Here is an 11,561-nt window from a genome sequence, read left to right on the forward strand (position 1 = left end):
CCGCCCTCTCCGTTAAAGCGCTGTTTTCCATGCTTCAAAGACAACAAACCTTGCAAACAGGTACGTTGTATGACAGCCCTTTGTTTCGTGTTTTCAATCTATTTTCTGTTGAATCGCCTTTTGTTTTAACCGTGTACTAACTGCGTTGACAATAAAGGCAAACATATGCACACCTCAATGCTACACGCTTGACAGACAATGCCAAGTTGGGCTTTTCACCATGTTTTATGAGACAATCGAGGGATCTACCGGTGATATACTATTTAACATAGTAAATTAATCCCTCAGTGCCATGCTGCTACACCCAAGCCCAAGAAAACAGAACCTCCTGTAATAATACATCAAATCATATTGTGGTGTGTAGTCTTTAGTGGATGTAGACTGTTATTGACTGGATGACCACTAACAGGCTTCTGTGGACTTCAGGAGGAACATGACTCTGACCAGAGGATCCTTCACCTATGCCAGTGGAGAAGAGTATCATGGGGAGTGGAAGGAAGGCAAGAAACACATATTTTGTTGGCCTGCATCATTGTCTACACGCAGATCATAAACGTCTGGATCATAAATATATTGCCTTGATGCAAGTGACACATCTCATGCCTCTTAGTCCATTCACTAGTAAAGCTAGGTTTAGGCCACTATGGCTTTGACAACCGGGTTTAGACGTTTAACCTACAGAAAGAACTGGTGTAGGCTTTGCAACAAATGATACTAACATACAATTATGAATACAGTTCTGTTTGAAATAAATCCTGTCTCTAAATCTGGAGAAAAGGCACTGCAGCCGCTTCACAAAACATGGGGCTACACATAAAAATATAAACCCTTTGCACTTGGGGGCCTATTTTGTCCTAAAACGCCTGAAAAATGTACCCCCATTTGAAACTGAAGCTGTTAATTAACTATCTGTAGCACAAACAATTGGCTGGAGCCTTTGTGAAGCTGAGACTCTGTAGTTTTGGACTCTGATGTCAGGTTTACTCTAATTATAAGTAAAAACAAGCTCTGCACAGAGAAAATCAGATTTTGAATTCCACCTAGGATTTTCTTTGACAAGTAAAGCTGGTATCTGGAGGGATCAGTTGACACTAAAATGAGCATTAGTTGGGTTTTGACCATTCTCTTTTAAAAGCTTATGGTAAATTCACTAAAAATGAGTTGTAATAAAGCAAAAGTATCCAGACGGAATCCATATATAAGTCCTATTCATTTTTCATTTTATTTTAAGACATTTTTTACTTGTGGGTTTGGAGTATAAACTGACCCTGTTTCTTCCCAGAATGATTGATTTGACTGGAAATAAGTGGGTTACAGCTTTATTTGTATGTACAGTATATAAATCAGCTTGAGAGTTTCCTTTTATAAGATGTGGACAAAATGGAATAAAGAAAGAAAAAGTCCAATGTCCCGTGTGTGCAACGCCCTACGCGTAAGAGGTTTTAATCATAATTCTTCCTAAAAAGGTTTACTTTTAAAATAATCACTCGTTTGAAATAATCATGATTTCTATTACAACCCAATGTACCACTGCTAATACTTCTATTAATCACAAAAGCTAAACCTGTACGTACCTTGAATGCTTCAGAAAGTGGATGTGGAGTGAAAATCCATGCTAATTTACACCACACACCGGGCAGATGGGCTTTCAAATCCACAGTGAACCTGACAGAGCGGTGCAAGATCCTGAGGGATTTGAACATGTTGTGACACATTTATAAGCTTTTTACGATACACAATGTATAACCCCAGGAAAGTGGAATAATATAGAACAAGAGGCCACAGTTCTGCAAGAATACGTATAAGATCAGATGCTATTTTAGTATGTAATTGTAATTGTTTATTGTTTTATGTTGCACCAAATCACCAAAGCAAGTTCCTATGTTTGTTAATTCTGTTCATTGACAATGGCAATAAACCTTTTCTGATTCTGATTCTAAATGCATTGCGTAAACATATGACCATCACCTCCTTGTTTCAGGTCGGAGACACGGTGTGGGAAAACTTAAGTTCCAGGATGGGACGTGCTACAAGGGCCAGTTTGAGAACGGCCTGTTCCATGGCACCGGGTCTCTCATTTTCACTGATGGATCCAGGTATGCACATGTTCACCATATAAACAGTGGCACTTACTAAATATTCTAAATCAGATGTATGTTATCTTGTGTTTTGAACGTTTTTTGTCTTCCAGATATGAAGGTGAATTTGCACATGGCAAGTTCCAGGGCCTGGGTGTTTTTAGTCGTTATGATGGCACGAAGTTTGAAGGAGAGTTCAAAGAAGGCAGAGTTGAGGGTTATGGTACGGTCATATTCTCAACTCACGTCACAATGAAAACTCTGTAGCAACGCTTGTCTCTGCTTCCAGGTTTGTTGACTTTTCCTGACGGGGCTCACGGAGTCCCAAGAAACGAGGGTCTGTTTCAAAACCACAGGCTACAGAAGAGGGAGAAGTGTTCAGTGGTGGTGCAGCGGGCTCAGGCTTCAGCCGCCAGTGCCCGCACTCTGACTCTCTGACGGGAACTTCACAGCCTCAGCTCCTGGCGATAGGGCTTACCGGACATGGACCTACTTAACAACATTTTCTTTTTTATTTTATACTACAAATGCCTTGCTAAGCCTCTGCAGTGTCTTGCAATGCATTCATGTATAGATCAGTCAAATTGATTCGCACAAAACCATAAAGCAACAGACATTTGTGTTTGCAAGAGTTTTTGTCTTGCTTTCCACAGTAAGAGGTTTTAGCCATCGTCACATTTATGCATAGTGGTATTCCTCTGCATACCACTACTGTACAGAAATGTATTTGTCACATGCATTTGGATTCAGTGTTCACAAATGCCTTAAAGTCATATTGTGCATGGAAATATAGGTCAAGGGTGCCTACTTGAAAATCAGATGATGTACAGCGGCCTCTTGTTTCCCTCTGCATCATCTCCCCTAAAGTGACTGTCACCACAATGAAATTCAAGTCTGTTTGAAGAATGTCTTGCTGGTGTTATAGGATGTGTTGGTTTCATCAAAGCGTTCACTTTCTGTTAAGTAAAGTCACTGCAGAATGGTCGTCTTGTTTAACCTAAAAACAAATCATTACCAGACATCCAATCATGGTTTGTAAAATTGACTATTTGGTTTGTTTAATTACAAAAAGTAAGGCAGTTAGGCCTGTAAAAAGTGTAGAATTTGCATCAATCGATATATATATACGGTATTAAAAAAATAACTAGTTAAAAGTTGAATTCATGAAATTAGTTTTTAAAAAGTATGAATGTATTTATTTCAATGAGATTATATTGACATTATTTTACAGTTAAAAAAATCCTTGTAATTTTCTGCTTTGTGGGCTCTCAGTCACCTGGATTCTATTACTGACAGAAATCACTCTTTTTTTCCCCAAGTATGGGATTGTTGAAAGAATACACTGGCTTGTGAATAGTGGATTTATTTATTATAATACTGTTTATGTTGGATTGCATTTTAATCCTAAACTAAAGAAAATAATATATTCATTGTTATACTTGAAGCTACTGGGCCTTATACACATATTTTGTACATGTATCTTTGTCTAGGGTTGAAAGCATTTTGCAACCAAAGACCATGTCATTTTGTGCTTTAGTATATTGTTTGTTTTTTCATCAGATCCGTAAATAAAAAAAATAAATAGTCCACCTTGACATTTTTTATTAACATTAAAATTTAAATATTTTCTCTCCTTGCATTAGAATTACGGATACTATTTTCCCATAAACACTTCTGAAGGAAATTATAGGGTAGTGTTCAATTTCAATCAAATGGTGCTGTAAAAGTGTGCCTGCTCATACTTTCACCTGCTGGAAAATATCATTGCCATGGTTACCTTTCTCCTGGTAACGATATAAGGCTGCTTGAGTAATCCTACAGTTACATCATACACACTGTCTTTTCAATTTTCCAACATTGAGAATGTGGTTTGCCATTGATATGGATAGAAAGTTAAAATAACTAATGCCAGTTCACAATATCACCGGTAATAAAGCATTTACTGTAATGGTAAACGTTAGGTAAATTAATGATATTGTCACTAATTCTTATTTTGGGATTAGTATGTTAGTGGCAGTGTCACTAATGCTTTAAAATGAATCATTTGTCTAAGGTGTTTTCATATTAAATCATCTTAAAAGTTGAATTAATAAGTCACACAGAATTTGCATCACCGCTTTTATTCTTTAAAATTAGAATTTGGAGCATCAGTGACAGTTATCACGGAAGAGCAGTGTGCGACTGATAATGTTACTTATCATCACATGGCAGAAAAATGTGCGTCAAAGAGATCCACAGATTGGACAGACGGTTTCAAGTGAATTATTATGGCCAGCATTCAGTTGGTCCAGCGTGAATAAGCCCCCGTTATAAACATTTGAGCCACTGATGATAGCAGGAAAGTATGTCCCCTAATCTCCTGTTCAATCCCTGACTTTAGCTAAGGCATGTGCTCCCCTCGGCAGGCAGCGCTCGTGTGTCAGAAACACTGCTGCAGTGCTACTGCCTTGAGATGTGGCACAATTATGTTACATTATGTACAGTGTTGAATTCTCAGGAGCATCACATGGGCATTACTGTGCCACAGCACAAGGAGGCAGGAAAAACTGAAGGGCATAAGTGACATTTTGAGTCGGATCACAGACTGTAGTACATATTTCAGACGCATGTAGTTGGCGATACAATTTTATCATCAAATAACTTGCACTTCACACCAATACTGAACTAGTGGAATAATATTTTTGGTAAATATTATATTAAATTTTAATCTGACCATGTGTAAAATACTGTGCTAAGACATTGATGTTGATTCAGAATGATAACAATGAGGTTCGTTTTTAATCTATGTACTGTAAATGTAAATTGTCCCAATGGAGAGTTATTTAATTACAATATTTGTATTGCTCAAAAATACCTTGAAACACATGGACTTTTCTGTGAGCAGACTGTAACCTGATGATACATACGTTTAATGTCATATTTTTTGTAACATTCCAGGCAAACACTAACATCTCCATGGCTAAACGCAGCTGACAAACCCTCCACCAGAAAAGTTATATAGTGCACCTTTAAAGATGACTACTTGCAGATGTCTGAGGCTTCAAAAGGCTGTGCAGTGTATCCAAGACGTCAAATTGCCACTGTTTGACCTGCTGCACTGCGGTCAGCCCCTCCTGAAAGAACACACTTAGTTTTAATGGGGAGTTCCTTGGTAATTGAAGAATAATAGTGCAACAATATACATTATACATTATTCTGCCAGTTTAGATCAGCTCCAGAAAGAATGAGTATCTTCACAATCTTGTACTTGTTGAGCCTCACAGCATCATGCAGAGCTGTGTCTCCTTCCTGTGGGTTGCCATAGACACTTTGATTATTGACAAAATCCCTCTATAAGAACATTAACAGACCCCAAAATGTCTTAAAAGATAACATACTGTGCAAAAACATTTAGATCAGAACTTTCCACAGACCAAGATTATTTCTTTGTTCTCTTGGCAATCATTTATATCTTTATTTGTTTGTTTGTGACTCATTTACATTTCCCACAATGCTCACTCTTGATAATGTACTGAACCGCTTTCCTTCCCCGTACCCAGTCTGTGGCATTCATTTTAGCTCCACAAGACAGGAGGTACTCCACGATGATAGTATGTCCCGTTCTTGTGGCCACATGCAGAGGAGTGCTCCACAGCTGCAAGACACCCAATTGTATGTCGGGACGTCAGTTTTTTTTGTTTTACTGATAAGGAGAACAATGGCAAAGAGAAAAGTTGACAGTTACCTTATCTCGTACATTGAGGTCAGCCCCACGGCTCTTGAGTGCTTGGACTACACTGAGACTCCCCCCTCTGCAGGCCCAGTGTATGGCCACAGAGCCCAGCTACAACACAGCAGGAGGGCCACTGCTGATTAGCGCTGCTTTTCTGCAGGCCAATTCCAGACAATAATCTCTCAATCGCTTCATTATCTGAACTAGCACACACATCTCACCCTGTCCGGGAAGTTGATATCTGCTCCTTGTTCCAGAAGCATTGAGACGATGGGTGGGTGTCCCTCTAGACAGGCCAGATGTAAGGCTGTCCTATTTAACTGCAAAAATGATAGCATGTGCAAATGTAAAGTGCTGTGTTGTTTTTATTCACCGAGTTATCTTACCTCATCATGAACGTCAGGATTCCCTCCTTTACTTAGGTATTTGAACACAACATCCAATTGGCCTTGACTGGATGCAGTCATGAATTCTGTTATACCCACCAGTCTAGCCTGTGCAAATATACTAAATGATAGTCAGAAAGTATACATTATCATTCTAAATCCATAATGCTCACCTCTGGAATTGCATCCACTGATACTTGTGTTTTTGTGTCTGATTTGGGTAGTAAAATGTCATCCACAACATTTAAAATGTCAGTGTTTGAAGTAATTTTTCCTAAGTCATCATTGGACTGTTCGACAAAAACATACATTACATACTCACAACAAACCTTTAAATAGAATTTAAGAAAATTTTCATTATTTTCGAGTACCAACATATTCACAATAATAATATCCACATACCTATATCAATAGTTGTTGGTACATTTTTATCTTAGAACATGCATGAATTATAATGTTTCAACATCATAATGAATATATACATTATAATTAACCAATACTACAGAAGGACTAGAAAAGTAAACATAAAACAGAGATGGTCTGTCACTTTCCTCACCTTCAGTGTCGTTTGTATTTCTGTCTTGGTGTCTTCCCAGTTTTCTATGTCTTCCATATCACAGCACACACTTAGCAGTCCATCGGAAATAAAACAAATGCAAACCAATAAGTGAAGAGTGCAGTGCTCAGGCTGAAGGACTGGAATGCTGGTTCACAGTGGGACAGTGCCATCCTGACTAACAGGTGTGTGTGCACACTTGCGGGCATGAATGCCAGTTTGGAAGGGTATCCTCTCTCTCTTTGTGCACACGCACACACATAGTGCACACTTTTATGTGAGCCTATCCAGGACCCACTGAGACCTTGAGCCCAGACACATTCACTCCACAGCTCCTGTGGTTACTGCAGATGCATGTCTCTTTCACAACAGTGCAAAGCCCATAAACACAGCATTCTGGAGGATTAGCTTCAGACAGGTTATTTAAAATAAGGAAATATATTTTTAAAGTCATGTTAGTGTCATGTCTGGTAATTCCACCTCTGTGGTTTGCTCCTACTGAGCATACTTCTAACACTCATTTATTTAAATGCCACTGAGTGAGTGGCCATGTGTCATGTTAATGTTTAACTTGTGTTATTGAGGGACAAGGCAGAGTACAGAGGGAAGGACGCAGATGACGCCATTTTATGTGCATACGACATGTATCTGCATCAAAGGACAAACAAGAGGTTTTTTCACAGGCAATTGATTATGATTCTCAAAGAAATTACCCAGACTACCACTTTTTTGTTTACAAACTATTTCAGAAGTAACACGTTTTTGACTTGAGCTCTTTGTGTACCAGAATTTGAAACATGGTAACACTCATCCACTTGAGTGTAGAGGACCAGGACGATGGCTTTCCACTGATGGCTGAAGCTGAGGAGGCCACATCTACATCCCCTGAGCTGCACAAACCTCTGCAAACAACAAGGACAAGACCAGAGACATTTTTCATCAGCAGGTGCACTTGTACACATGGCTGCTTAGACGTTATGTTCATTATTTACATATGCTGTAAGTCGTTAATCTATTTTCTGTAGGAGTGTGAACTTGACTGTTAGTCTGGTGCTGTTGATAAGCTGCTACTCAGCAATACTGATCCCAGCCTACTTAAATGCACAGCAGAAAGAAGATGTCAGCTATGAAAATCCAAAAGATCTGGTAGAGATAAAGACGTATGTGATTATTTCAATTGAAAACTAGTAATAAAATTCATGTAGATTTGCTTGTTGCTTGTGTCCAGGTCTTACTCAATCTGTCAGCGTCCCTACTGTCCAGTCCATGCCAGCCTCGATGGTGTCTGACCCATCTTAAAGCTTTGTCATGTTCGTCTGGGCTCTTGAACATCCCTGTGTTTGTGCAGCAGGAGCGCCCCATGTCCTGGCAGCGCCCTCCTCCTCAGGGGCTGCTGGGCAGTGAGCAGCCCCTGGCCCTGGCTCTGGCCTCGCTGCCTCAGCTCGGTCTACCTTCATCTCTGAGCAGGGCGGGCTCCTGCAGACGCTGTGTTGTCATGGGCAGTGGGGGGGTACTACACGGTAGCCATCTTGGATCACATATTGATCAGTATGACATCATCATAAGGTAAGCATCAGAACTTTTGTGAATTTTAGTTTTTAAAGGTGCACTAAGTAACTTTTCTGGTGTGAAGTCTGCCATATGCTTATCTCCATTGTAATTGCAAAGCCGTTCTGTAGTAGGGGCATTCAAAGTTTGTTTAGCAGAAAATACCTTAAAAAACATGTATTATTAACGTGAGCCGGGGCCCCTCACCACAGACCTTACCAGTAACTTGGCCTGATGGTGTTACTTGTCTCATCATGAAGATAGACAAGTTTAATGCCATACTGTGGAACATTCCAGGCAATCATCATGGAGACAATAATGTTTTTTGTGTTAAAAAAGAATAAAATTAGACAAGGCAGTTGTATCGTGAAATGGAGATTGAAGGTTGTTACGGAAAAACATATCATTTGGCCCTTAATTACATGTCTGTGCTGTGATTCTTTTGATCACAGACCTACCTCGGTCTGCTTGGGGGCCATGCCTGATTTTGGTTTTTCACACTAGGGCATTATTTTTCAAAGAACAGTAAGAGATGTGAACTGACTTTATGCAAATGTTACCAGCTGTCTCTTTCCTGGGGCCTTTGTATCCTTTGTTTTCTTGTACCTGTGCCATTTGCCTTTCTGTAAACCTGTCTGTAAGAAATGTAAATGTTTCTATTGAAGTAGGTTATGTGACCACCTGTTTGACCTGTAATCTATAAGATGAACACAAATCCCTTGGTGGGACCAGATCAGTGTAGACAGATGTTTGGATGAATCGGTTCTGCACAAGAGTGACCAACGAATCCATACAAGGGAGAGATTAATTCTGATTGTATAAGAGGATTAAACATTCACTTTTGAGAAAAGACAACTCTGTTGTATTGTTCTTGATAATCATTAGAAGAGAAATCCCACAACAAGGTAGAGCCATTTGGTAAATGGTTTAGGCCAGAAAGCAAACCCATGACACATTTGTAACTTCTTTAACTACTGCACCTACAGCGAGCACAGGTGGAGGACTCTTGACCAGTAAAACTACAAACCTTTCAAGTATTAAAATGTATTTGTCATGATTTGACTGTATTTTCAGGTTGAACAATGCTCCAGTGCCTGGTTTTGAAAGAGACGCTGGGTCCAGGACCACAATCCGGTTGCTCTACCCAGAAGGAGCATCCCACTCTGCAGAGGAGTACAAAAAGACCTCCATGGTTGCTCTTGTTGTTTTTAAAAGCCTCGATCTGGACTGGCTTACTTCTGTCGTCACCAAACAACCCCTGGTGAGCAGCACAGTGCACAGGCATCATTGCACACAAAAATAGCATGTTACATAAGCCAGAGTAACAGCAGCAGCATTATCACATCATCATTGTCACGGTTTCAAATGCCTCTCATCTAGTTTCTGTTTTTTTTTTATTCATTTTTCATATAGGGCTTGTTGTCCAAAATGTGGTTCTGGAGGGACGTGGTGGAGGAGATCCCCCTGAGACCTGAGAACTTTCGGATTCTCCATCCAGAGATTATTCATAAAACAGTCCAAGCTCTACAGAAGTACAAGCTCAAACAAGGGAATGTGAGTTGGATATATATCGTACAGAGAAGCCAGGCACGATTGGACCGGGGCTTCACACAGAAATCATTAAATACCCTGACTCTTTCATCCCACTTAAAGTATGGAGCACCACAACTCATCTATTCACACAATACTCCGCACAAAGACATCAAAGTACTCGCAGAACACAAAGCATGCATCACAAAAACTATTTTATTCTGGTCCACTATAAGAAAAGAGATTTTGACTGATCATGAACAATGTGCCAACATAAGCGCATTGTTTTTTAATGTTGAATGTGTTCTTTTCAAAGATGGTGCCTACACTTGGAGCCAGTGCTGTGGTCATGGCTCTGCAGCTGTGTGATCATATAAGTCTGGCAGGTTTTGGTTATGACATGAAGCATCCAGAGGCAAGACTTCATTACTATGAGGAGATACGCATGGACGCCATGAAAGCGCAAGTAAGTTCAACACGTTACAGTAAAAATGCATAATAAAACTCATACAATCCTACAATGATCCCCAGCCCATTAATTAGATCTGATTTTTGGTGTGTGTTTGTCCAAAGAAATCTGATTATCAAAAATGCCTGATGATATGTGTCAGATAATGGTTAAGGACAATGAATTCAATTACATAAATAAAAAAAAAACTTATTGGGTCTTTAAAATGTTCTCTTTCAATAGCGTTCTATTAGCTTTCCTTGTCAAAATCTGCACAGATGTGAATGATCAGAAAGAAATCAGATTACTCACTCAACAGATTTACAGTTTCAATAATCTGAACTCCAGATATCAGATAATGATCCGATTTTTGGTGAGTGCAAACATATTGACTGATCTGGCATAGCATAGTGACCATTATTGATATGCAGTGTTCAGGACAGGTCAGAATTATGAGGGAAATTCTACAGCAAATATTCCAATGTTTTGACCAGATTTATGAATAATACATCTGTAATTACTGATGTGAAACAATGAAACATGAAAGAAATAATTGTCAACAATGGTTAAATATGTTTTAATCACATGCACAGTTGCTCATTAGGCTGGATGAGAATACTTTAGCTTTAAGAAGAATACAGTTTGTAGAGTTCAACGCTCCTGTTTGGGTATCTCTTCAATAATCGTGTCACTTCAGTGTCCTATGATCCTCTTTCTCATCAAATTAAGGTTTTAACATCATTGTGACACTTAGATCTATATATTACAAGTATGATTATGCTGTAATGATGTGTGTTTCAGGTGGTTCATGATGTGAGTGCAGAAAAGCTCTTCTTGAGGGACCTGGTGGCTGCAGGAGCTGTGACTGACCTGACGGGGGCGCTGTGAGGCACTGGAGCAGAAACTGAAAATACACTGAACTGTGAATGCACTTGTCCTCTCATACAGCAGCCCTATATTCAGCCAGACTGACCTTTAAAAAGTATGGGCCTGACTAATGACTCACTAATGAATGGAAAGGTTAAACTTGATTAATGTAAGTAGATAAGTAATACTAATTTAACACTGTACTTAAGCCACCAGCTGCAGCTTTGACGGTAAATACATTTAAATAATAATACAATCAAATACAATTTTTAATACATTGTAATACAGTACCGCCACCACCATTGGTACTGTTTGCACAAAAGTCTTGACAGGACAAACATAGAGATGTTAATGTTCTACGTGAAGGTGTTTTTATTTTGTTCTTTGTGTTAAATATTACATATGTAGATTTATTCTTAAATACATCAGTGTTTCA

The 11,561-nt window shown here is 39.2% G+C and overlaps 3 protein-coding genes across 3 annotated transcripts in view; 2 read left to right on the forward strand and 1 right to left on the reverse strand.

Moving 5' to 3' along the window:
• morn4 (MORN repeat containing 4) overlaps nucleotides 1–3,136 on the forward strand; it is a 3,166-nt gene extending 30 nt beyond the window's left edge. The window contains exons 1-6 of the mRNA XM_072436897.1: nucleotides 1–60; nucleotides 289–356; nucleotides 427–500; nucleotides 1,982–2,096; nucleotides 2,192–2,301; nucleotides 2,368–3,136. The exon at nucleotides 1–60 is cut by the window's left edge and continues 30 nt beyond it. Of these exons, the coding sequence (XP_072292998.1) occupies nucleotides 434–500; nucleotides 1,982–2,096; nucleotides 2,192–2,301; nucleotides 2,368–2,516 (441 nt within the window). The 5' untranslated portion in view covers nucleotides 1–60; nucleotides 289–356; nucleotides 427–433 and the 3' untranslated portion in view covers nucleotides 2,517–3,136. The remainder of the gene's footprint in view (nucleotides 61–288; nucleotides 357–426; nucleotides 501–1,981; nucleotides 2,097–2,191; nucleotides 2,302–2,367) is intronic.
• A 1,872-nt stretch (nucleotides 3,137–5,008) lies between these two features.
• On the reverse strand, nucleotides 5,009–6,789 carry ankrd2 (ankyrin repeat domain 2 (stretch responsive muscle)). The gene is made up of 8 exons (XM_072437351.1): nucleotides 6,733–6,789; nucleotides 6,350–6,466; nucleotides 6,177–6,284; nucleotides 6,012–6,110; nucleotides 5,803–5,901; nucleotides 5,614–5,712; nucleotides 5,268–5,366; nucleotides 5,009–5,191 (listed from the first exon to the last, which is right to left on the reverse strand). The coding sequence occupies exons 1-8, from the start codon at nucleotides 6,787–6,789 to the stop codon at nucleotides 5,087–5,089; spliced, it is 783 nt and encodes a 260-aa protein (XP_072293452.1). The 3' UTR covers nucleotides 5,009–5,086.
• A 698-nt stretch (nucleotides 6,790–7,487) lies between these two features.
• Nucleotides 7,488–11,378, forward strand: st3gal7 (ST3 beta-galactoside alpha-2,3-sialyltransferase 7). The gene is made up of 7 exons (XM_072437279.1): nucleotides 7,488–7,678; nucleotides 7,758–7,878; nucleotides 7,961–8,298; nucleotides 9,355–9,541; nucleotides 9,694–9,834; nucleotides 10,127–10,276; nucleotides 11,060–11,378. Exons 1-7 carry the CDS (start codon nucleotides 7,530–7,532, stop codon nucleotides 11,144–11,146), a joined length of 1,173 nt encoding a protein of 390 aa, XP_072293380.1. The 5' UTR covers nucleotides 7,488–7,529; the 3' UTR covers nucleotides 11,147–11,378.
• Nucleotides 11,379–11,561: the final 183 nt, after the last annotated feature.

This window comes from Eucyclogobius newberryi, unplaced genomic scaffold (genome assembly GCF_026437365.1).
Source record: "Eucyclogobius newberryi isolate DKJ021-1_F unplaced genomic scaffold, fEucNew1.0.hap1 SCAF_8, whole genome shotgun sequence".
NCBI classification, from domain to species: domain Eukaryota; kingdom Metazoa; phylum Chordata; class Actinopteri; order Gobiiformes; family Gobiidae; genus Eucyclogobius; species Eucyclogobius newberryi.

What these genes read in the sequence shown, in the direction of transcription:
- st3gal7 (XM_072437279.1), top strand. Translation starts at nt 7,530, where the DNA reads ATGGTAACACTCATCCACTTGAGTGTAGAGGACCAGGACGATGGCTTT. An exon ending in ATGAAAATCCAAAAGATCTG is followed by an intron (nt 7,879 to 7,960) that starts GTAGAGATAAAG and finishes GCTTGTGTCCAG; the next exon opens with GTCTTACTCAATCTGTCAGC. An exon ending in ACAAGCTCAAACAAGGGAAT is followed by an intron (nt 9,835 to 10,126) that starts GTGAGTTGGATA and finishes TTCTTTTCAAAG; the next exon opens with ATGGTGCCTACACTTGGAGC.
- ankrd2 (XM_072437351.1), bottom strand. Translation starts at nt 6,789, where the DNA reads ATGGAAGACATAGAAAACTGGGAAGACACCAAGACAGAAATACAAACG. An exon ending in AAATACAAACGACACTGAAG is followed by an intron (nt 6,467 to 6,732) that starts GTGAGGAAAGTG and finishes TTTGTCGAACAG; the next exon opens with TCCAATGATGACTTAGGAAA. An exon ending in ACCTCAATGTACGAGATAAG is followed by an intron (nt 5,713 to 5,802) that starts GTAACTGTCAAC and finishes GGTGTCTTGCAG; the next exon opens with CTGTGGAGCACTCCTCTGCA.